This window comes from Hypanus sabinus, chromosome 28 (assembly GCF_030144855.1).
Source record: "Hypanus sabinus isolate sHypSab1 chromosome 28, sHypSab1.hap1, whole genome shotgun sequence".
Taxonomy (NCBI): domain Eukaryota; kingdom Metazoa; phylum Chordata; class Chondrichthyes; order Myliobatiformes; family Dasyatidae; genus Hypanus; species Hypanus sabinus.
Window position 1 is genome coordinate 11800776 of NC_082733.1, and position 26309 is coordinate 11827084.

At 44.4% G+C, this 26309-nt stretch overlaps 1 protein-coding gene across 4 annotated transcripts in view; it reads right to left on the minus strand.

Moving 5' to 3' along the window:
* Window positions 1–26309, minus strand: part of lrrk1 (leucine-rich repeat kinase 1) — a 216811-nt gene that overhangs the window by 10365 nt on the left and 180137 nt on the right. For 3 of the 4 annotated variants that reach the window (XM_059952611.1, XM_059952612.1, XM_059952614.1), the window contains 6 exons: window positions 21513–21682; window positions 18877–19074; window positions 18318–18598; window positions 14483–14677; window positions 10783–10934; window positions 5621–5738 (listed from right to left, as the gene is read on the minus strand). In XM_059952611.1, the coding sequence (XP_059808594.1) occupies window positions 5621–5738; window positions 10783–10934; window positions 14483–14677; window positions 18318–18598; window positions 18877–19074; window positions 21513–21682 (1114 nt within the window). The remainder of the gene's footprint in view (window positions 1–5620; window positions 5739–10782; window positions 10935–14482; window positions 14678–18317; window positions 18599–18876; window positions 19075–21512; window positions 21683–26309) is intronic. The other variant, XM_059952613.1, reaches the window with a different exon arrangement.

A 26309-nucleotide genomic window follows, 5' to 3' on the forward strand; every position in this document is an offset into this window, starting at 1 on the left:
TCCATCTATTCTCACAGGTTGTACCTATATCACATTAGTTAAAGTTAAGGTCTGTCCCGAGAATTATAGGCTCATCAGACCGGTGCTTATGTTGGTTTCTGTGGCGTGAAGTGACTGAGAGTACGAGACTCCTCCCCACCCCCCCCCCAGATAGGACGCCAGTCTATCACGAGGTTAACCCCCAACGTAGTGCAGATACCCATTTTCAGCTGGGTGGACTGGAGCAATGTGTGGTTAAGTGCCTTGCTCAAGGACACAACGCCGGGGCTGGTGCTGGGGCTCAAACTTTCAGATCACTAGTCCAACTCCTTAACCACTTGGCCACGTGCCACACATGTCACGTACACAGCCAGTATTTATTACCCAGGTTGAGATGGAGAGGAGATGTCCCTTTAAACATGATAGGGACTCTACTGAAGGTATATCCTTAGTACTGTTAGGCAGGAAGTGTCAGCATTATGACTCAGTGTGGAGAAAAGAATGCCCAGATACACTCAGTGGCTTCTCTACTAGGGATATATGTATATCTATATACCTATACCTTCTCTATATACCTGCTCATTGATGAAAAAGATCTAATCAGCCAATCATATGGCAGTAACTGGCGCATGGTCAAGAGGTTCAGTTGTTGCTTAGATCAAACACCGGAACGGGGAAGAAATGTGATCTAAATGACTTTGACCATGTTGGTGTCATACAGGGTGGTTTGAGTATCTCACAAACTGCCGATCTCCTGGGATTTTCATGCACAACCATCTCTAGTGTTTACAGAGAAGAGTGAGACACACACAAAAAAAAAAATCCAGTGAGCAGTGCTGTGGGTGAAAATGCCTTGTTAATTAGAGAGGTGAGAGGAGAATGGCCAGACTGGTTCAAGCTGACGGGAAGCAAGACTGAATCAAACAGCAACATGTTACACCAGTGGCGTGCAGAAGAGCAGCTGTGAACGCACACCATGTTGAACGCTGAAGTGAATGGGCCACAGCAGCAGAAGATCACACCTGATAAAAGGGCGACTGAGTGACTCACAAAGTTCTACAGACGTACAGTGGAGAGCATTCTAACTGGCTGCATCACTATCTAGAATGGGTGGTTGCTACTACACAGATTCGTAGCAAGCTGCAGAGTTGTAAAATTAGTCAGCTCCATCATGGGCACTAGCCACTACAGTAGCCAGGACATCTTCAAGTATCCACCTCCACCACCGTTGCCCGCAGCCCATTACACGCACTCACCACTCTCTGAGTAAAAAACTTATCCCTGACATCTCCTCTGTACCTACTCTCCAGCACCTTAAACCTGTGTCCTCTTGTGGCAACCATTTCAGTCCTGGGAAAAAGCCTCTGACTATCCACACAATCAATGCCTCTCATCATCTTGTACACCTCTATCAGGTCACCTCTCATCCTCCTTCGCTCTAAGGAGAAAAGGCTGAGTTCACTCAACCTGTTTTCATAAGGCATGCTCCCCAATATAGGCAACATCCTTGTAAATCTCCTCTGCTGTAGGGAAATGTTACAATGCTATAGGGAAAGTGAATGTTCATTATGGTGGAAGGGGATTGCTTCGCTCTGGATGATAAACAACTTTGTTACTGAATCTGTAATAGTCTAAACAAATGGAGAATTTGCCTTCTTAATTGGTGGAAAGGTTTCTGGGACAGAGGGAGAGCCTTTTCTTGCAGACACAGTATATCTGTGGCTGGTTCAGCTAATGGTTTCCCTCAGGATGCTGATAGAATGAAACTTGAGAAGATTAATCCCGTATATAACCATGAGATTAATTTTCTTGCAGGCATACCCAATAAATCCATAATAGAATAATAACCATAAAGCAATCAATGAAAGACTGCACCAACTTGGACATTCAGCCAGTGTGCAAAAGACAACAAACTGATGCAAATACAAAAACAAATAACACTAATAAATAAGCAATAAATTTTGAGAATATGAAATGAAGAGTCCTTGAAGGTAAGAGTCTGTAGGTTGTGGGAACATTTCAATGATGGGGCAAGTGAGGTTGAGTAAAGTTATCCCCTTTGGTTAAAGAGCCTGACAGTTGAGGGATAGTAACTGTTCCTGAACCTGGTGGTGTGAGTCCCTTCTTCCTGATAGCAGCAGTGAGAGAGGTCATGTCCTGGGTGGTGAGGGTCCCTGACGATGGATGCTGCTTCAAAGCAACAAGGCTTCTTGTAGTTGTGCTCACTGGTGGGGAGGGCTTTACCTGTGATGGACTGGGCTGTAACCACTTTTCTGTAGTTGTTTCCATTCATGGCATTAGTCTTTCCATCATAGGCTGTGATGCAACTGTCAATATACTCTCCACTGCACATCTATGGAAGTTTGTCAAAGTTTTAGATGTCACGCTGAATATTTGCAAACGTCCAAGCAAGCAGAGGTGCTGCCATACTTTCTTTGTAATTGCATTTATATGCTGGGCCCAGGACAGGTCCTGTGAAATGATAACACTGAGGAATTTAAGGTTGCTGACCCTCTCCACCTCTGATGAGGACTGGCACATGGACCTCTGGTTTCCTCCTGAAGTCAATCATCAGTTCTTTGGTCTTGCTGACATTGAGTAAAGGGTTGTTGTCATGGCACCACTCAGACAGATTTTCAATCTCCCTCCTATATGGCGATTCGTCATCACCTTTGGTTTAGCCAACAATAGTGTGCCGTCAGCAAACCTGAAAATGGCATTGGAGCTGTGCTTGGCCACACAGTCGTAGGTGTAAAGCAGGTAGGGCACAGGCTAAGCACACAGCCTTGTAGTGCACCTGTGCTGATGGAGATTGTGGAGGAACTGATATTGCCAATCTGAACTAATTGCAATTTGCAAGCGGGGAAATCAAGGATTCAATTGCACGAGGAGGTATTGAGGCCAATGTCTTGAAGCTTATTGGTTAGCTTTGAGATGATAGTATTGAATGCCGAGCTGTAGTCGATAAAGAGCATCCTGATGTTTGCACCTTTGCTGTCCAGATGTTCCAGGGTTGAGTGAAGAGCCAATGAGATGGCATCTGCCGGTGGGCAATTTGGAGTAGATCCAAGTCGCTTCTCAGGCAGGAGTTGATGTGTTTCTTCACCAGCCTCTCAAAGCACTTTGCCACAGTGGATGTTAGTGCTACTGGATGACAGTCATTGAGGCAGGTTACCACGTTCCTCTCAGGCACCAGTGTAAATGAAACCTGCTTGAAGCACGTGGGCACCTCATAGAGCCGAAGTGAGAGGTTCAAAATAACAGTGAACACTCCAGCCAGTTGATCAGCATGGGTTTTTAGTGCTTAGCCAGGTTCTTTGTTTGGGCCGATGCTCTATGTGGGTTCACCCTCCTGAAGGCTGCTTGCACATCGGCATTAGAGACTGAAATCACAGGGTCATCGGGGGCTGTGGGAGCTAGAGATGGTTCCTCCATGTTTTGATGGTCAAAGCAAGCACAGAAGGCATTGAGCTTATCTGGAAGTGAAGCCCTGCTGTCACCTATGTCTCTTGATTTAACTTCATAAGAGGCGAAAGTACTCAAGAACTGCATCCTTCGTTGATTCAAGTTTAGTTTAGAATTGCCACTTCGCCTGTGAGATGACATTCCAGAGATCGTCTTGGGACCTCTTGTAACTTTCTTAGTCACCAGACTTGAAAGCCTCTGATCTGGCCCTCTGCAGATTGTGGATCTCATGCTTCATCCAGAGTTTCTGGTTGGGGAAGACTCCGAATGATTTTGTGGGGACACACTGGGCTGCAAATGTTTTAATAATGTCTGCGACGACCATGGTGTATTGAGGTCCACAGATGAGTCCTCTGTCCACCAACTCAAAGCAATCCTGCGGTCACTCTTCTGCCTCCCATGACCACCTTATCTCTGGAGCTTTGCTCTTTAGCCTCTGCTTGTATCCAGGTAGAAGGAGGACTGCCAAGTGATCAAAACCCTGATTCCTTAGCTGAGAATAGGTATTAGATGTAATCATCAGATTTCTTTGTCCGCAGGTTATCCAGTCTCATGAGCTTTCATAGAGCATCTGTGAAGTATCTAAAGGGGATTCTCTCACAATTATCAATGTCAGTGCCGTAGGGCATCACAAGGATGGTGATGGTCATTGCTTAACAAATATGATACTGCCTACAGGCCTCGAGGAACCACGCTTCTGTTCCAGATCTCAATGAAGAGGAACCTGCAGGGTTGCCTTGACTGGGTGCGATCTGCATTTCTAAGTTCTGGATTTACTTTTCTTAAGCACTTTCAAAATGTTTGACCAAACTACATGGCTTTGCTTGCCCATGTCAGAGGGGAGTTGAGGGCAAATGACGTGCACAGGTCTGCTGTCCTGAAAGAGATCAGTGAACCAGGCGAGCTTTCCCAACCATCCACTGGTTACAAGGTCACCGTTAACAACAGCAATTTCCACCCCTACCTAAAGAAAGACCTTTTCCTGGCAAGGCGGGATTTGGACAGTTCCAGAAAATCACTGCAAGACACTGGATTATTTATCCAGTAACCTAACCACCGCGTTACCATTCCCAAGGCAGCTCATGACTTGCTGGAAACCGAGATACTGCCTCAGTTCTGACGTTCGGTCCAGGGAAATCTGAGCTTTGGCTGGGTGCCAAATGGAAAATAAGTTCCAGAACTGAATAGTCATATTTGTAACGGGACTTGGAATCTACCGACAAATGCTTATACATCAACTGACTTTAAAAGCTTTAAACTTGGTAAAGTCAATGGTAACTTTATTTAAAACCTCAGCAATGGGGCACGATGACAGTTACAGTACGAGGGACGCAGAAGAGCGTCCACTAGACGATGTTGGCTCTAGAGCAAGAGGATTAGAAGGCTGCTGAGAAGTCTGCCTCTTGCGTGGGGATGTTCTGGAGCTGAAGCTGAACAGTTATCAGCCTTCGCGTTTGGAAATCCTTGTACTTTCTTCACTGTACACTGAGAGATTTTTTTTTAGGTGAAGGGCAGAATTTCATCTTGTTCTTCCACTTCCGGTCTCTCCTTCTCCCTCACTGAGAGTAAGAGGCACAAACTGAGTCAGCTCTGCTCCTGACAGGACATTGTAAAGCAGGGGTTCCCATCCCTTGGTTCATGGGTGGGAACCCCTGTCCTAAGGCAAAACTCACTCTGCATCTGGAGAAATTCAGATATGCTTTTAGATAATGGCAAAGTTATTTCCCATGGTGGGGGAATTCTAGGGCAAGAGGGCATGGCTTCAGGATTGAAGGACGTCCATTTAGAACTGAGATGCATCCAAGGGTATGGGGACAAGGCAGGGGAGTGGGCATGACTGGAAGAATTGGATCAGCCCATAATTGAATGGTGGAACAGACTGGATGGGCCAAATGGCCTACTTCTGCTCTGATATCTTAAGGTCTTAAATACAAATACTGGATTAATAATCCACTCATTAATAGCAGTGCTTAAATTTTGTAAGCTATTTAAGTAGTGAACTGTGTACAGATAAATATCATTCGTAACAGCACCAAAGCTGCAGAAAACTGTGCTGTAAATTTAACAGAATAGAAATAAACCTCACACACGCAGTGCCAAAGTGGAGGCACCGAGTACAAGCATTTCAGCCTGTACCTGTGTTCTGCTGTCTCTGTGATATAAGACCATCACTCACCTTTGTTGCTGTCCACAAAGCAGTCTGCAGCTTCACTTGACAGCTCAGACCAACGCCAGGGCAGCTGATGTGATCGACTTCAATCAGTCCTTTGTCGATATTCACCACGCTGTAATTCCTACCAGTCATACAGAAATATAAAGTATAATTTTGATAGAAACACTCTACCTAAATTCTACCAATACTTCTTCAAAGAGTACATTAGTTGAGCAGAAAGGGAACCAGAGATACTGGGCTGGATTGTATCAGCAGCTTGAAATGCCCTCTTCTCATTGCTACCCTCAGGAAGGAGGTACAGGAGTCTGAAGACACAAGCTCAATGATTCAGCAACAGCTTCTTCCCCTCTGCCATCCGATTCCTGAATGGACATTGAACCCATGAACACTAACTCACTACTTCTTTAATTACTACTTATTTCATTTAATATATATATACCAATAATTCACACTCTATTCCCTATCATTGTACTGCTGCCGTAAAGACAACAAATTTCATGACATATGCCAGTGATATTAAACCTGATTCTAACTCTGCCAAACAGCTTATCCCTTAGCATTGCAACATGAAGTCCAGGAACACATTGGGAGATTGATATCAGCACTTTACACCTCTTGTGTGGCCACTGGACTTGACATTGAGTCCAGGGCCAGAGTTCACCTGGCAGAGCTGAGAGCTCCTACATCTGACCATTCGGCTTTGCAAAGCTCAGCTCTACTCACCCGAGTCAGATCACCAAATAGGGTCTCAAAGCCGAGGACAGTGAAGTGTTTAATCTCTTTAGAATTAATGTGCCTGTTGAACATGGTTTTAAGTAAGCTCTGGCTTTAAATGAACTTAATCGCTTTGATTTATTTATCAGTGTATCAGATTGCTGGTTATGTTTACAAGGAGACCAAGTGAAGTTAACACAAGAGACCCTGCAGATGCTGGATATCCAGAGCAACAGACATGAAATGCTCGAGGAACTCAGCAGGTCAGGCTGTATCCAAGCGAGTGAACAATCGACATTTTGGGCCAAGACCCTGCTTCAGGACTGGAAAGGAAGGTGGTTAGGGGTGGGGGGGGGGGGGTGCAGAAGAAGCCAGATTAAAAAGGTGGAGGGAGGAGGAGGAGGATAGCTGAAAAGTGATAGGTGAAGCTAGGTGTGCGGGAAAGGTAAAGGGCTGGAGAGGAAGGAATAGGAGAGGAGATAGGATAGGAGAGCAGAGTGGACCATAGGAGAAGCGGAAGGAGGAGAGGCACCGGGGGAGGTGATAGGCAGGTGAGAAGTGTCATTGATAGTCAGAAGGTTCCAGGAGCAGCTCAGTCACTTACTCTGCTCTATGGGACTGTGAAGGCTACAGCCAAAGTAAACTGCCGAGATGCCAAAGATTTGTGCAGCTGGGAGGGCAGAGGTCAGAAGCAGCACAGACTGACCTGTTTTTGTCAATTAATTCCATGACTTATTTCCATACCTTCCCCTCCTACTCAGAGTTGGAGCCTGAACAAGGCTCGGTGTCATATCCAGTTTGTGAACGGTCTTATTCACGTCCCAACACTGAGCTGGCCCTGCAGGGTCCTACAGCTTTCTGATGATCAATGACACTTCTCTACTGTCCCATTACTTTCAGCACCTCTACAACACTGCTTCAGCAAACAACTGATGAGTATTGAACTCAATCGAGATCCAAGCATCGATTCTATGATGCCCCACTGGTGATAATATGCCAACCTGAGAAAGATCTGTTTATCACCCGCCCAATAATATTCCTTCAAATTCCCCGTGCTCCGTTCTCATGTGTGGGGCTTCACTGAAACCATTCTGAAAATCCAAATATAACACAGCCTTTATGTAGTCAACTCGTCACATACTTTAAAAAGTCCAGTAGGTTGGTCAGACCTGATTTTCTCCTTCACAGATCCATGCCGATTCTGCTCAAACCTGTTGTCGTGTCCAGTGTGGGCTGCTCTAACACTCATCAATACAGATTCCAACATCGTCCCTACCACTAACGCTAGACTAACAGATTTGTGGTTACCATCTTTCCCTCCTTTCTTTAAAAAAATGGTTACCTTTGCTACCCTGCAACAGTTCCAGAATTAAAGGAATTTCAGAAGATGTTAATCATAGCATCGACCATCTCTATAGCCACCTTTTTCAAAAGTCTGAGATGTACAGTAGATCTCTTAACCTTAGGATTTATCAGATTTTAGATTCATCAACTTCCCTCAAATTATTATCTCATTAATCCTCCAGTCCCTCATTCTTGCTAGACCCTCGAGTCTTTATGCTTCTGCTTTTATTCTTTCAGTGGTTTGTTGCTGTGAACTTTATCAGCCTCTTCATTGGACTTGGCACTGTTAAATATTTCCTGTCAGCCTTGCTTGAACTATTTTCCTATTGGGTTTCTGCGGCTTGAAGGAATAAAGTTAGGTTTTCCTCTATAAGTGCTAACCATTATTGCCTGTCAACCTTCATAGTTTGCAATTAATTCTTCCCAATCAATGATAGCCATCCTTCCTTCATATATTCATAGTTTCCTTTGTTTAGATTTTAAGTCCCTCATTTTGGAATGAATTACATCATTTTCATACTCAACGTAAAGTTCCATTAGATTTTTCTCAGCAAAATCAAATTTTGACGGGTTTGATGAAAGTTCTTCAACCTGAAATATTAAATCTATTTCCTTTTTGACAGATGCTGCCTAAAATAGAGTACTCTTTTCCCCAGCTGGGAAGAATGAGTTTAGTGCCAATATCAGAAAGGTCAATCAAAACTACTGAAGCTGGAACCAGAATCATAGAGTTATACAGCATGGAATCAGGCTTTTCGGCCCACTTAAGCCATGCTGACCATGTTGCCTACCTGAGTTAGTCCTACTTGCTTACATTTAGCCCCAGATCCTCGAATCCTTTCCTAACTATAAATTTCTCTAAACATCTTTTAAATGTTGTAATGGTATCTGCCTCTGCAGCTTATTCTGTATATCCACTTCTCACTGTGTGGAAAAAGTTATCCCTCAAATCCCACGTAAATTTTTCTCTCTCACCTTAAACTTAAGGTGGTTTTAGACTCCTCTACTCTGGGAAAAAGATAGCGTCCACCCACATGATTTTATAAAAAGTCGCAGAGAATCCAGCCTCTCCTTATTAACTCAAGCCCTCCAGACCTGGTAACATCCCTGTGAATCTTTTCTGCTCTGTCCAGCTGAAGCTAAACCACAGAATGCTGGAAATGCTCAGTGGGTCAGGCCACGCGCACTGGAAGAGAACAGGGTTAGCACAACGCTTTCCATACCAGTGACCCCGGTTCGATTCCTGGCACTGCCTGTAAGGAGTTTGTTAAACTCCCTGTGACTGGGTGGGTTTCCTCCGGGCACTCTGGTTTCCTCCTAAAGTCCATAGATGTACCGGTTGTAGGTTAATTGGTCATTGTAAATTGTCCTGTGGTTAGGCTCAGGTTAAATCGGGGGCTGCTGGGTGGCACAGCTCAAAGGGCCTGACTGGCGTACTCCGCGCTGTATCTCAACAGAAACTAACGTTTCACTTTGAAGAACCTTCATTGGCATTTCGGGAATGCCTAATGGGTTACCCATGTTAACACATCTTGAACTCAAGCTTGCTGTGGTTTGGAGCATCTGCAGTATCTGGTTAAGCACCCTTCTATCCAAAGAGGGATTAGCCTGTAGCAAGAGGAGGAACAATATGGCTGCACACCATGCTGGAGATGATCAGGGGCTCCCACTGCTGAGAATGTCAGTAAGGCATGGTGGTGGCACAGGGGATGAGGTACTACCTGAAAAATGCACATGTCACTTGTCTCTGACAGAATGTCCCAAACTCAAGGCTTCAGACACATGGGAGAACCAGACCCTCTAGGACCTCCTCCAAGTCAGCATCCTCCTCCTCTGGAAACGTATTGCCAGTCCTTCATTGTTAATAGGTCCAAATCCTAGATCACCTTACTTAACGGTGCAGTGGGATGGTCCAAGAAGGAGCTCACCAGCTCCTTCTCAAGGACAATGCGTGCTACCTCCCAAATTCCAAACATGGAAGAAACTTAAGCTTCACCACACACACCTATCCAGCCCTCAGCATCAGCTCCAGTTATTGGACTTTCTGTTGTTACGAATGTGCCACAACTCTGAGGGGCCGAAGGGTACAAAGTCGCCCCCTCCTTTTTGAGAATCGCAAGATCGCTATTAATTCGGTTCTGGGACCCAGGAATTGAGAGAGAGACATGCAGAATCCTCAAAATTTGGAATGTGTCCTGGTCTCAGTGAAACAAAAACCCCTGATAACGGCTATTGTCTCTTGGAGACGGAATTGTGTATTGAGTACTGTACTATTCATTGAAGCCTCTCAGGGTACGACCAGAGTGGGCTGGTTGAGGGATTGCATCATCCCAACCTGATTGACATCTGAGACCCCGTGAGTAAGGATAAAAGAGGGTCTGGGGAACAACCCCTTTAGACGCACCAGGAGAAACGCTAGAAATCGCGTGACAGCGTTTAGTAGCGACAGCCGGTGGGGGGCTCGTGTGTGTCCTTCCCTTGCCTGGGATTGGTGGCCTTACCACGGAAGAACGGCTTAGCTAAAGGAGAGGCCACAAGTGAACGGCCACACCAACGGGACTCCCGACGGATCGAAATTATAAATAGGAAAGCCGGCAAGTTTCTAAAAATCTCTCTCCCTCCAACCAAAGGCTGCAGCCTGAATGAACTTTGTGACTTTTATATTTCCATCGGACAATACATTTATCCCCTAGACAATGATAGAGCTATTTCTTATTGATGATTATTATACCTTCACTTTTAGATTTAGTATTGACGACGTATATTATCTCTATGTTTGCCTTGATATTTTATTTTTGTGTATTTTTACTAATAAATATTGTTAAAAATCATATCATCAGGCTTCAACGGACCTCTCTATCTTTGCTGGTAAGTAACCCAGTTATGGGGTTTGTAACACTGTGTACAGATTTAGACCCCACTCTTACTGCCACATTTGAGTTACATACGAGTAGATTACAAGGTCTTTAGAAAGAGATCAGATATGTTTACCTCAAATTTAAAGTTACTCTGTTCAGTGCTTGGTATACTTGTACACGTACCAGATGAGAATGTGGGGGATGGGTGGTAGGGAGGCTGGGAAAGGAACAAAACACTACAAGTTGTACCTCTTGCTTCCTTCTTCATCCCAGAAAATAACTGTGCGCTCAAGGTCTCGAGAAGGACAGAATAATTCCTGTCTGCCGCACTGCAAGGTATACATGAAGGCTGGAAAGCTGGGGTCCTGCATCAGCCTGCTGGCATGGCTTGCTCCCGGCCGCTAAAGAGGGAGGCAAGGAAAGCACGGTTCAGCAGAGATTTCTTCGCTTGAAGGCTGCTCGAGATAAAATCGCAGTCACATTATAACCCGAGACTTGCACTGTGTTTATCACCTCCCCCTGCGCTGGCGTTGCAGACTGTTCCTACTTGTTAATCACCTGGAATCCCCAGATTAAAACTGCAGGGGCTGAACATCTAAAGTAAAACCAGAAAGTGTTGAAAACAGTCAGCAGACCAGCCGTGGCATGAGAAACTAGTAACGTTTCAGACAGAAGATCCTCCAGCAGACTTGCTGCATGATTCCAGCATCGTCTGCTCCTTCATTTCCATCTCTACTTAAAATCTTATTTCATGTTTTGCAACTTCTTCCTTTAAATAGGAAGGAGATAGCGAGCTTAGTGACATGGTATAATGGCAACCACTTTTCCCTCATTGTCAGCAAAACAAAGAGGTGGTCATTGGCTCCAGAAACGGAGGTGATGGACACACTCCTATAACACAACACCCAGGTGTTGAAGTTCAAGTTTCCAGGTGTGGACATCACCAATGGCCTGTCCTAGTCTAACCACGTTGATGTTAGGCCAAAAAAAGCTCATCAATGCCTTTACTTCCTCAGGAGGCTACAGAAATTTGGCATGTCCCTGATAACCCTTATCAACTTTAATTGATACACCATATTGCCTGGATGCATATCGGCTTGGAATGGCAACTGCTGTGCATGTGACTGCAAGAAGCCGAAAAGAGTTGTGGTCACAGCTCAGTACATCACTGGAAGCAGCCTTCCCTCTAAGGCAGGGGTTCCCAACATTTTTTTATGCCATGGACCCCTTCCATTAATCAAGGGGTCCATGGACCCCAGATTTACTGAGGCAGCCAGAAGCATAGGCAGAGTCCATTGACGACACTTCTTGCTGCCTCAGTAAAGCAGCCAGCATAATCAAAGACCCCACCCACCCTGGCCATTTTCTCTTCTTCCCTCTCCCATCGGGCAGAAGATACAGAAGCCTGAAGGTGCAAACCACTAGAATCAGGTACAACTTCTACCCTCTAAGCCTCTTGAACAGACTCTTGGCCTCACAGTCCACCTCATTATCTCGCACTTTATCATTCACCTGCTCTGCACTTTTCCCAGTAGTTGTTACATGTTATTCTGCATTGTTATTGTCTTACCTTTTTCTAGCTCAATGCACCGTGTAATGATTTAATCTGTTTGAGTGGTATGCTGGGCAGGCTTTTCACTTTAGCTTGGTACATGTGACAATAATGACCCAAAACCAATACTAATATCACATTTTCTGCTCCACTGTTTAATTCTTCCTGTTCAAACTACATTAATTCAGACTGTCACCCTTCCTGACCCACTCTACATCTCATCCCTTCCATAACTGTCAGCTTCTTCTTGGTCCTTCTCGTCACCCTGGCTACTACCAGCCAACCCAACCTTGACCAGTATCTAAGCAATAAAACAGACTTCCAGCCTCCTCTGTGAGGCCATTCTTTCTTCTGTTGTCTTCCTCTATACTTCTCCCAGATTCCACCCACCTCGGTGACGGATGGGGCAAGCTCGGGGCAGGGTGGAAAATTATCGCCAGATTGGTTGGGAATGTTAGACTTGTTAGGTGTAGGACAGGAGCACTGTCCAAAAACTGAGATAACCACCGGGCTGTGTAGGAAGTAGATCTGAGAAGTCTATGACAGGGAACTTTAGAGTTGAAAGCAGTCTCACAGAGCGCTTTACTCTGATCTTCAGTCCAATGAACCACACTGACCATCGAGTTACACTGATCCCATTTCATTTTCCCCAGATTCCCCTCAACAACCTCAGGAGTCGAGCACTCATCAGCGTTGATCCCTCACTCACGTCCGGCATTCGCCCACACACTAGGGACAACTTACAGCCAATTAACCTACCAGCAGACATGTCATTGGGATGTGGCCCGGGTTACTGCCGGCCATCTAGATAAGGACAGCAAATTCCTCCATGTCGGCCATTAGTCAATCATCTCAGGGTGTGGCGGGGGGGGGGGGGGTGTTGTATTATAAACACCTGCTAACCATTAATTCCAGAATATAAGTGAGGTTATGCCCACCTAATGTGGGATTTAACCCAGGTAACTGTATTCTTACACCAGGCCTCTGAGTCACAAGACTCAGTTGTCCCACTACACTTATCCGTGGGTTCATCATGTTCTGGGTTTGTCTGACTGACAGGAGGGGAGAGGGATCAATGCTGTATTATTCCATGGTCTCAGTCACCCCCTTATTGGGTGATTCCACTTGCCCCTTTACCAGCTGAATCTCCTCAGCATCAATCCACCTGCCCCTTTCAGTAGCACTCCAGTCTCCACTTTGCTTTTTACAGCATCTGCAAACGGAACAGCATTATGAAGGACCCCATGCACCCCTCATACTATTTCTTCTCCCTCCTGCCGTCTGGGAAAAGGCTCCGAAGCATTTGGGCTCTCACAACCAGACTATGTAACAGTTTCTTCCCCCAAGCTATCAGACTCCTCAATACCCAGAGCCCAGACTGACACCTAACTGCCCTATTGTCCTGTTTATTATTTATTGTAATGCCTGCACTGTCTTTGTGCACTTTATGCAGTCCTGTGTAGGTCTGTAGTCTAGTGTAGCATTCTCTGTGTTGTTTTTTTTTTTACGTGGTTCAGTCTAGTTTTTGTACTGTGTCATGTAACACCATGGTCCTGGAGGAACGTTGTTTCGTTTTTACTGTGCACTGTACCAGCAGTTATGGTCGAAATAACAATAAAAGTGATGACTTGACTCTTGTATTAACTCCACTCCTCACCGTATTGCTACCCCTGAAAGGTTGCTGCTCATTTCCTGGCTGTTACCACTGACAGTTTAAAGTTTTACTGCCATGGCACTGGGCCAGGAAAACGGGAACTCCGCTGCACCTTCAGGCTCATCTCAGTAGTGCACAAGGAAGAGAGATGTTTCTCTACGCCAGAGCTGAAAAATCAGTGCTTTGTGCCCTTTCTTGCTGGTTGTCAAGTACTTGCACTTTCTAAATCTCTTCCATTATTTTCTAAATGAAGGCAAGTTGTTTGTCCAGCCCTTTCTTGCCCCTTCACCTACCTGGCCTTGTCAATCTCCCATTTTCCTGGCAAATCACTTTCTTTTCTCTCTCTTTGCAGAGTCAAGCAGCCAACATTGTAAAACAGCCCTCCCATCCCAGAGTTCCTCTTCTCCCCATCCCAGCAGGCAGAAGATGCAAATGCACAGAGGAACAGTATGTACTAACAGGCTCGAGCACTGCTTCTATCCTGCTGTTCTTAGATGACTGTATGGACCTCTTGTACAACCCTTGATCCCACTATCTATCACTGCTGTTGCCTTGCACCTTATTATCTGTCTGCACTGCAGTTTCTCTGTAACTCTGATACTTTATTCTGCTCTTCGTTATTGTTTTTTCCCTCGTACTACTCAGTGTACTGATGTGATGAAATGCTTGGTATGGATGGCATACAAAATAATGTTCTTCACTGTACTTCAGTACCTGTGACAAAAATTTACCGATTTCTTTACCTTTTCGGGCTTGGTGTCCCAGCACTGATACATTAGATTCTGCATTCTGGGGAACTGCACCTCCTCCAGGGATCCCAGTAGCGGTCGGATTCCTTTGGACAGCTTTTTTGCAATCTGTGCCTGGTGGTGTCCGAGGATCGGCCGTTGTCCAGACAGCAACTCGTAAAGGACCATTCCGTACGAAAACATGTCAACCTTAAAGAACCAAAGCACAGAACTATTGTGGCACCTGGAAGAGTCCACGTAAGGATTATTTATTCCCACTCTACCTCAAACAGTTCCACAAATTCTTTACTCTCAGGCTACATCCACACTAGACCGGATAATTTTGAAAACACCGGTTTCGTGTAAAAACAATAGGCGTCCACACTATACCATAGAACACTACAGCACTGTACAGGCCCTTCAGCCCTCCATGTTTTGCTGACCCATATAATCCTTAAAAAAAGTACTAAACCCACACTACCCCATAACCCTCCATTTTTCTTTCATCCATGTGCCAGTCCAAGAGGCTCTTAAATACCCCTAATGTTTTAGCCTCCACCACCATCCCTGGCAAGTCATTTCAGGCATTCACAACCCTCTGTGTAAAAAAAACTTACCCCTGATGTCTCCCCTAAACTTCCCTTCCTTAATTTTGTAGATATGCCCTCTGGAGTTTGCTATTGGTGCCCTGGGAAACAGGTATTGACTATCCACCCTATTTTTGCCTCTCATAATCTTGTAGACCTCTATCAAGTCCCCTCTCATTCTTCTACGCTCCAAAGAGAAAAGTCCCAGCTCTGCTAACCTTGCTTCATATGACTTATTCTCTAATCCAGGCAACATCCTGGTAAATCTCCTCTGCACCCTCTCCATAGCTTCCACATCCTTCCTATAATGAGGTGACCAGAATTGAACACAATACTCTAAGTGCGGTCTCACCAGAGATTTGTAGAGTTGCAACATGACCTCTCTACACTTGAACTCAATCCCCCTGTTAATGAAGCCTAGCATCCCATAGGCATTCTTAACTACCCTATCAACCTGCGCAGCGATCTTGAAGGATGTATGGAATTGAACCCCAAGGTTCCTTTGTTCATCCACACTCTTAAGTAACTGACCATTAATCCTGTACTCAGTCTTCTGGTTTGTCCTTCCAAAATGCACCACCTCACACTTGTCCAGATTGAACTCCATCTGCCATTTTTCTGCCCAACTCTGCAGCCTGTCTATATCCTCTTGTAACCTTCGACCACCTACACCTCCAAGGAAAACAAAGCTAGCCTACCCTGCAGAAATGTGATCTAAATTATGTTGACTGTTGGTGCTAGACAGGGTGGTTTGAGTATCTCAAAAACTGTTCATCTTTTGGGACTTTCCACACATTGCAGTCTCTGGAGTTTACAGAGAATGGTGTGAAAAACTAAAAACATTCAGTGAGTGGCATTTCTGTGCACAAAAATGTCTTGTTAATGAGAAACTTCAGAGAATGAGCAGACTGGTTCAAGCTGACAGCAACTCAAATAACCATGTGTTACAACATTGGTGTGCAGAAGAGTATCTCTGAATCCACAACACGTTGAATGTTAAAATTACTGGGCTACAGCAGCAGAAGACACGGGCATACACTCACTGGCTGTTTTGGTAGGTACAGGAAGTACCTGATGAAGGTGGAGTGGAAAACTATGGATTTAATTCTGGTTGTATATTTTCTGCAAGGTCTCGTTTTTCTCTCTCCTCACTGTCTTGTATGATTCATGTATAACAAATGATCTGCGTGTTATCTGTAGCCATGTGCCTGTGATTTTGCTTCAAGTCTGTACTCCTCCCCACTGCGCTTGTGCACATAACTATCATCTCAACTTGACTTGAACTTTTCCCATAGCAAAGATGTCAAGAACTGGAGGACATACATTTAGGGTAAGGGAGAGGGTACTTAGAAGGGATTGTACCTCGAGAATGGTTGAAATCTGTAAAGCACTGCTTCAGTGGTTGAAGATGGCAGGAACTCTCTCCATAGTTTAGATGTTTCCAAGACCTCCATCCAGGGGGAACAATTTCTTTCCATCTACTCTCTCTACACCTTTTATGTTAAATGCTTCAAACATATGTGGGTTCGTAAATTAGTTGGTCACTGTGAATTGCCCCTTGCACGCAGAAAAGAGTAGCAGAATCTGGATGGGGTAGTTGTGAGCATGGGGGAGAATTAAATGAGATAGTGTAGGGTTAATGTGGATGGGTGTTTCATGCTAGACATTGAGTTGGTGGACAAGGGACCCATTTCCAAGCAACTGTATACAAGTCCCTGATTGTTACTGGAACTCTTTGCAACTGTCCCCAGCTTCTCCAGTAATAACTAAATTCCTTTCTTGGAATTCTTTTGGAAAGTCTCTTCTGCACCCGAAGTCTGAACACCTTTCCAAAAGCAGGCGCAACAGCTGGGGCCAAACCAGTGCTTCATCAAATGCTGACATTGGAAAGCAAAATAAAACTACAGATGCTGAGAAAGTGGAAAATCCAGTGAAAATCAGGAAGCCAGGCAACGTCTTTGCAGAGAGACATAATGTCTCAAGCTGACAGCCTTCTATTACAATTGGAAACAGAACACACCATTACCAAGCACTAATGCCTTGTCCTTTCTCTTTAACTCTCTAAAGTTCCTCTCGCCTCCATGCATGTCTCCTTGATGGTTAAAAGTCTTCTCTGCAGCCCGAATTATTCAATGTGCCAGGGAACTTCTAGAAATTCAAGTGAAGGTGCTCCCAGTACTAATGAAGTGAAGCCCATTTCTCCCAACAAAGTTCTTTGAACCATGCATTCCACTCTTTGATCCGAAGACCCCCTACCATTCTGAACACATCTCAGACAGTAATCCTGAGCTCGGAAGAGTGCTGGCAAAGTTTCACAGGGTGCCAATGAGAACACGTGGACTTTGATGTGGTTTCCGGTGATTTTGTTGAGAGGTAGGTAGCTGATGAGAAGGACCAATAATAGATACTCCTCTCACGCCCGAAACATCAATGTGAGAGGATGGAGATGTCATTGCAGGCCACTCTGTTTGTCATAGGGTGGAAGAGAATGGAAGTCAGCCAGTCCTCCCTGGATTGGAGAAGATAGTGAGATGAACAATAGTTTCAGAAAGCCCTGAATTGCAAGAGGGAGAGTTCATCACAGCTGGCCACTTGTGTCTTGATTTCAGTGGAAATCAGACAGGGGCTGGAGCAATGTGATTAGTGTCTGAAAGGCTTATCATATGAGAAGTGTTCGATGGCTCTGGGCCTCTGACCACTGGAATTGAGAAGAAAGAGAGGTGACCTCATTGAAAACTGTCAATTTTGGAAGTCCTTGATAGAGTGGAAGTTTTCTTTGGTGGTGGACTCTAAGACCAGAGGACAAAGCCTCAGAATTGAGGGATGGCCTTTTGGAACAGAGCCGAGGAGAAATTTCTTGAGGCAGAGTGTTGTGAATCTGTGGAATTCGTTGCCACAGGTGGCTGTGGAGGCAAAGTCACTGGGTATACTTGATAGGTTCTTGATTAGTCAGGGCACGAAGGGATACGGGGAGAAGGCAGGAGACCGGGCTGAGTGGGAAAATGGTTCAGCCAGAATGAAATGATGGAGCGGAGTCGATAGGCCAAATGGCCTATTCTGCTCCTATTTCTTATGGTGAGGTTTTAGTGGTGGAACTGCAGGTCTGAGAAGAATGAAGCATCATTGTACAAAAAAAAAAGCTAAGACAATATATCCACAACCAGAGGACTTGACAATATGGATAGACATCACTAGAACTAGCATTGTATAATAAACTACACAGTTACGATATAATTGTTGTTTAAGGAAATTCAGATTCACACCTTTTCATCATAAACAATCCCTGGCATAATTTCCGGTGCTTGATATCCAGGAGTACCTTCTACCCCAAGAGCTCCCTCGTGGAATGACTGACGAGATACCCCGTAATCAGATAGTTTCACGTTCACTGGGGACGCCACGTCCAGGGACCAGACTAGAACATTGTCAGACTTCAGATCGCAGAAAATGATGTTCTTCCTGTGCAGGTAGGCCAACCCAAGTACAATCTGATAGGCTATTCTGTATGTCAGCATGTGGCCCAGGGGTATAAAGGTGGTATCTGCTTGAAAGAGAACAGATGCTTTACTGCCACACAATGAAAAGACCAGTTCATTTCAAACCATCATTCATTCACAAGCTGATTGATCCCAAGTTATTATTCATAGGAAAAAGCAATTTCACAATAAACCCAAAATTGCAATGAATTTTCCATTGGAACAGTACATTAAAGTTCACTCTAATTCCAAGTCCAAATTTGCTTCTCATTCCCAATAATTTCTGCTAACACAGGAAGAAATTTCCACAACGCAATTCACTTTTAAGAGTTAAGTTTTCTGTTACCTTTAGAGTATTCGATGAGCACCATGGTGAGACTGCCCAGTGGAGCCAACTCCAAGGCAAAGCAGAGAGGGTGAATGCTGAGGCCCACCAGCGCCACGATGCATGGGTGCTGCAGGGAGTGAAGTATGCTGGTTTCCTGTCGGAACTCGGAGAAATTCCGCAGTGCTTCCATCGCTTCCAAATGCCTAAACATTGAATCTAAAGGTGGAAAATCAGTCTCCAATTAAAACTGGCAACAGCAACCACGAGCATTGCCAAACATTTAGGGTGGTGCTTCAATAGCAGAATTAATTATTGATATAGGGAATCAGGAGAATATGCCAATACCTGTTTCTCTACATTACACACCAAATTGGGCTTAACTCTGTCTAGCCATTATCTATATTTTCTAAATGCCTCAACACTAATCCGTTACAATAAATTCCAGCATTTGCTACCACTGGTATCAGCCTGATCGTCAATTGTTCCTAGTTTTCTCTCCCTTTCCTCTTTCCCCCAGTTCTACAGTTTTGGAAGAAGATAACCAAGTGCATCCAGCATCTATACAAACCTGCTCTGCAAAACCTTTCTGATACACAGATCACCAGGCCCTGGGGAGTTTTGGTGAATAAGTTGTTTAGCATGCTGGCTTGCATCAATCAGGGCACCAGATTTAGGAGGTGGGACATTATAGTGCAGCTGTTAAAGTTGCTCAGCTGGCCGATGGCGTAGTGGCACCTGCACCAGGCTTTGAGGCGAGTGGTCCCGGGTTCATCTGGCTGACTCCTGGCATGCTTTCCATCCACGCTGGGTTAAGCGTTGAGCTGGGAATTTGGCCTCATAAAAAAACAGATAAATGCTAAAGATTGCCGCCCAATGGAGAGGAACAGCAACAATTTAAGTTACTGGTGAGGCTGCACTTGGAGTAATGTGTAGAGTTTTGATTGCCCTGTTATAGAACAGACTGGCGAGCATACAGAAGCGATTTATAATGATGTTATCTGGACTAGAGAGTCTGAGTTATAGGGAGAGGTTGATCTTGCTGGATCTATATTCTTTGGACCATAGGAGAATGAGGGTGACCTCACAGAAGTACAGATTAGATGGATGGCCATAGTCTTTTCCCCATGGTTTGGGAGTCCAAGTTGAGAGGCAGAGATACAAGGTAAGAGGAGAGATTAAACTCCTTTACATAGAGGATAGTGAGTATCCCTGGAATGAGCCTGCAGTGGACTAGGTTGAGATGGGTACAAAAAGCAGTTGGACTGGTACATGGAGGGGAGGGGCATGGTGGGTTCTTGGCTGAACAAAGATGATTGAGACAAGTAGGGAGAATGCCGTGGTCAGCATGCACTAGTTGGGCTGAAGGACATATTTCCAAGCTGTATTACTCCACGACTCTAAAAATTCTTGGCACCATTAATTTTTTCAACACCATTTTTGAGTTACAGCTGACTTTCATCTCTGCTGACACTCGAGACTTCCTGCTCTCCACCATTTCCTGATTCTTGTATCTTCTCCATGGAATTAGACATTCCTTTCTTTAACACGAGAAAATCTGCAGATGCTGGAAATCCAAAGCAACACACATAAAATGCTGAAGGAGCTCAGAAGGACATGCAGCATCTCTGGAAATGAATGAACAATCAACATTTCAGAGCGAGACCCTTCTTCAGGACTGGAGAATGATCTTGGCCTGAAACGTCGACTGTTTACTTTTTTCCATAGATGCTGCCTGACCTGCTGAGTTCCTCTGGGATTTTGTGTGTTGCTTTATATTTCTTGAAGTTCTCTGCCTTTCCCTCAAACAAATCTTCCATCGCAGAGCGTAAAGGACCCACATTAGTACTTGTTACTCTTTCCTTTTTTCCACAAGAAGCTTTTATAGTCTGTTTTCTGTTTCTCACTTGATCACTCTTGTATTGGAATTTCTCTTTCCTCAGTATCGTGATGTTGCTCTGCCGAGTTCTGAAACTTTGCTAATCCTCAGGTTTCTGCTTGTTTGGTAACATTATAAGTCCCTTTCTTTGATCTACTACCATCTTTAACATTTCTTGTCGGCTGTGGAAGGATTACTTTCCTGTTGTGCTTTTAAGGGATATGTATGTCTGTAACCTACGTACTAATTCTTCAAATTTTAATGACTTTTACAGTCAAAATGATAAAAATGTTTCGTTTTATATACTGCTTACTATTATTCCTTGATGTGGCTAAATGTGTCCATTTTTATTACTGCTGAAGGTAAGTTTAGAGATTTTAGTAAAGTTGTTGAGAACTCCATCTGTGATTTTAAATGGCCAGAAATGACTTTATAAAACCATAGTGAAGTTTGTGGGACTTTAATCTCGTGACATTCTTCTAAGACGCACCTACAACTAAACTAAGCAAAAAGCTAAACACTATCTGAGCTGCCTTTTTGAGTTGAACATCCTGATGCTTCTCCTGGTTGAACACCCAGCTTGACGGCCAAACTGAATGACGAACAGAGGTGAGAGAATATGGAAAGCATTAAGTGCAAATGATTTGGCGCATAACTGTTCTAGCTTTTAGAGTCATAGATCTTTTCCTCTGGTTCGCCAATCACGCTGACACAAGTAAGTAAAAACTCAATACCTGGGATCACATTCATTAGGAAGACTTTTTAACAAAGTATTTACCCTTGCGAAGGTTACTTGGTTGTACTTGAGAGCTTTTGAAGTGAAACTTTTTGAGCGCTATGGGCAGTTTTCTGTACTTTGCTTTGTACACGGTGGTACCACTACCTCCTTGTCCCAGGACATGGTCTGTACCTTCAGTTTGTTCCAAGTAGTTCACGTTCAGAAACAACCTGTTAAACAGTAGTAGACATGGTTACAAAAAAGAATGATGCAGTAAACTGCTTATACTTCAAACACACGATGGGGTAGAAGATGCTATCTAGTTATATTGTGTTAGCATTGAAGGGTCAGATCAGCTTGAATTACAGAATAGTTACTGGACAGGTCAGAAAGAGAGCCTTCTGTTGCAACCAGACCAGCTCTCTACCACTCCTACCCCCGGCCTTTCTTTCTAAGCCTGAAAATTGTTTCGCACGACAGATTCATCCAATTCCTCCCAAGACTACATTGAACTTGCCTCCACCACCTTTGCATGCAGTTGAAAACACACACCGCGCAAAATCAGTTTTCTTCAGGCCAACACATGAAGATATATTAGATCTATTATTTAGATTCAACTTTCTAATTAGAGATATTCTACTGATCTTTTAACTTCTAATCAAAGATATTATATCTCATCTTCAAAAAGCCTGAAGTAAATTTATTATCAAAATACATATATGTCAACATACACAACCAAGAGATTCATTATCTTCTGTATATTCAATAATCCACAATAACCATAATAGAATCAATGAAAGACCACACCAACTTTGGCTTTCCACCAGTGTGCAAAAGATGACAAAATGCAAATACAAAAAGAGAGAAATAATAAGTATAATAATAATAAATTAATGAGCAATAAATATTGAGAACATGAGATGAAGAGTCCTTGGAAGTGAGTGCATTGGTTGTAGGAACATTTCAATGAAGGGGCGAGTGAAGTTGAGTGGTTATCCACTTTGCTTCAGGGCCTGATGGTTGAGGGCTAATAAGCGTCCCTGAACCTGGTGGTGTGGGTCCTGAGGCTCTTGTACTTTCTCCCTGATGGCAGCAGTGAGAAGAGACCGTGTGCTGGATGGTAGGGGGATCTGATGATAGGGCTCCCCCATCACCTCGCGGCAATGCCTCATGTAGATGTGCTCAATAGTGTGGAGAGCTTTACCCGCAATGGATGGGCCATATCCACTATGTTTTGGAGGATATTCCATTCAAAGGCATTGGTGTTTCTATACCAGGCCGTGATGCAACCAGTCAATATACTCTCCATTACATATCTATAGAAGTTTTTCAGAGTTTTAGATGTCATGCCAAATCTTTGCTAATTCCTAAGGAGGTAGAGGAGCTGTTGTGCTTTCTTCCTTATTGCACTCACAGACTGGGCCCAGCACAGGTCCTCAGCAATAACATTGAGGAGTTTAAGGTTGCTGACCCTCCCTACCTTCGATCCTCAGATGAGGACTAACTTGTGGACCTCTGGCTTCCTTCTCCTGAAGTCAATAGTCAACTTCTTGGTCTTGCTGACATTGAGTAAGAGGTGGCTGTTATGGCCTCGTTCAGACAGATTTTCAATCTCCCTCCTGTATGCTGATTCATCACCACCTTTGATTCAGCCAACAACAGTGGTGTCGTCAGTAAACTTGAAAATGGCATCAGAGCTCTGCTTAACCTCACAGTCATGTGTAAAGCGAGTAGATCAGGGCTCTAAGCACACAGCCTTGTGGCGCATCTGTGCTGATGGAGATTATGGAGGATCTGCAAGTGAGGAACTTGAGGATTCAACTGCACAAGGAGGTACTGAGACCAAGCAACAGCAACACTGATGACTCATCCTGTCTTCCACTATTGGCAACTGAAGAATAAAAGTCTTCATACCGTGACCCAGCAAAAGTGTTCCACACCGCACTGGTGGACCAGTTGCTGGTAATAAACTTCAAAATACAAAGGGAAACAAGGAATGACCCGGTATCCCGGAGTCCCTGAGTCTATGAAATCACCTTGCAAGGATGGCCAGCTATGGTAACCCAGTGTTTCCAGAGTTCTCAGTGAGACAGGACCAACTGTTGGCATGTCAAAGAACACTGTTGTGTGGGTCACCTGTTGTGGTTCCCTCTAACCTGTGCACTAGGGTGTTTGAGAATCTGCTTGAAGGACACTTGGGTACAGTCGAGATGAAGTCTCACCTGGAGCTATGTGTGGTGGCTGGGAATAGATAGGCAGATTGAAGACTTGGCAAAAAGCTCTTTGGGATGCCAAGAAGTTCAAAATGCACCCCAGAGGCACCGTTACACCTTTGGGAGTAGCCGTAATCGTCATAGCAAAGAGTACATATTGACTTTGTTGGGCCTTTCATGGACTCCATGTTTCTGACTGCTGTGGATGCTCATTCGAAGTGGCTGGAGGTCAAACCAGTGAAGTCAACCACCTCAGTGAAGACTGTCTCCGCTCCGAGGACTATCTTTGCCATAAATGGCTGACCAGAGCAAATTGTGAGTGACAACGGACCACAATAGACGTCAGGAGGATTCTGAAGAAAAATGACATCAGACATTTCAGGTCAGCTCCTCACCAACCAGCAACAATTGGGTTAGCTGGAAAGTTTATCCAAACATTCAGGAAGTCCATTAAAATGATGGACAGGGAGGACATTCCTCTACAGCACAAAGTGAACAAAATCCTTTTAGTGTATCGGAACTCTGTTCATGCGATGACAAATCAAACACCTGGATCGCTGTTCATGAGCAGGAATCTGAGGTCTCGCATACACCTCCTGAAACCAGATCTACAGAGAAAAGTGCAGCCAGTTGCCAAGTGAAGCAGCAAGGAGCTTCAGGGTTGGACAAGAAGTCCCAGTGCGCGATTACCGAGAAGACGAGTAGACACCAGTAGGATAGCTACAAGAACTGGACCGCTGATGTACACGGTGGATGTTGGAGATCAGACATGGGAACATCATGTGGACCAGATACTGGATGGTCAACCGAAGAACACACCTGAGTCGACTGCATCCAACAAGATGGACACCGGACTTGCCATTCGGAGATGATCACTTCACTGACAGCAACGTGACACCGCAAACTCTACAGGTCCAGAGGTGCTGTCCTGAAAGAAACGAAGCACCACCCAAAAGACCGAACCTTTAGAACTGTGAAGCTGTTATGGACTGTTACTGTGAAACATGTTTAGTTGGAACATGGGTTTATGAAAGGGAAAGTGAATGTTTTGTACATATACAGTTATATATTGCATTAATCTAAAGGGGGAGGAAGTGTAATGTATGGATCAATTTCTTTTGGAGCAATGACCACCCCCCTCAGCACTACATGTTGCTCTGTTGTCCATGCATGTGCATAGACATTTTCTGGTTGCAATGTGAATACACCTGTTAAAGCCATCTCTTGTGTGTGTGCTTTTATTTAATTGATATGCACACAACAGACACAATAGGTACAACTCCCATTCCATCACACTTTCCCTACGGTCCTGCAGTTAATCTCACTCCCTCACGTTTTTCCTATTAGATTGCCAGGATGTAATCTCCTTCAGCCCTTTCCACAGCAAACGACCTCAGGTGTGGCTGAAATCCCTCATTGTGGAACGGTTCCAGGAAATCTTTCACACCTTCTTAAAAGTACATTAAATGAGATCGGAAGCAAACTGTGTTTGTGGCCTGACCAGCGTTTTGTAAAGGGTTCTTGTTCAGAGGTCCCTCCCTGGTCACTGCTAGGCTGGTCAGATTAGTGCTGACTAAAGTTCTAGAAATAATAATCAGGAGGAAAAAATGATGGGTTTTTCGGGAAGACAATCATTATTTGTAAATGACAGGTCTTGCCTGAGAACCCTAAATTAATATGTTGATATTATAAAGATATATGAAAGAATTCCAACAGTCCTCCATAAAGGTTTTAAGGAAACGATTAACAAAGCACTACACATAAGACTGCAGAAACAAGCTGAGCCTCATGGATAAGATACATCATCGGTTAAAGGCACAAACTTCCCCATCAAGAGTACAACCTCGTCATGGTTTGGAGATTTGCATGCCTCAAGGACCCGGAGAACTATTTTGGTTGCTGTCAGGACCTCATGGTTGGATCTTGGGAGGGTCACCCTTGCGAAACAGGTCAAAGGGCAAAGGGCAAAGGCCAGACTAAGTGGTCCACAGGTCCATCAGATTCCGGGTTCAACCATAACAGATTTCTGCCTTCCCCACCAATGACATCCGCCAGTCTTTAAACTAAATAGTGTAGGGGTGAGGGGAGGTTTAGAGTCTCTCAGGAAGCTACCACACAACGCTTATACTGCAATTCCAATTGAATTGTACAGAATCAGCATGAAGGGGAAACACATTTGACAAATCTTTTAGAGTCCCATAAGGTCGTAACAAGCAGAATCAATTCGGGGAACCAGTGGACGCGGTGTATTGGGATTTCTAGAAGCTGGCACACAAGAGATAATTAAACATGATTACATAAAACACAGGGATTGGGTATAATACAACGAGGATTAGCTTACAGATAGAAAATAGAAGAATAAGCAAGTTATTTTTGGGTTGAGAGATTGTGAGAAGTGTGTTGGAAGCTGTGATAAAGTGAGGTTTGGTGTAAGAGTTCGAGCTCTTCACAGTCTCTGTCACTTGTATCATCAGTGTAATGCATCCACATTTGCTGTTGTAGCACTAGCTAGACGGAGGTGTGAGTACTGAGAAGAATGCAGGCCGTGAGGGGAAAACGGGCCATGAGGGGAATGCCGGTTGTTTGGGGAAGGAGACTGTGAGGGGAACGTTGCCATGAGGGGAACACCGGTTGTGAGGGGAAT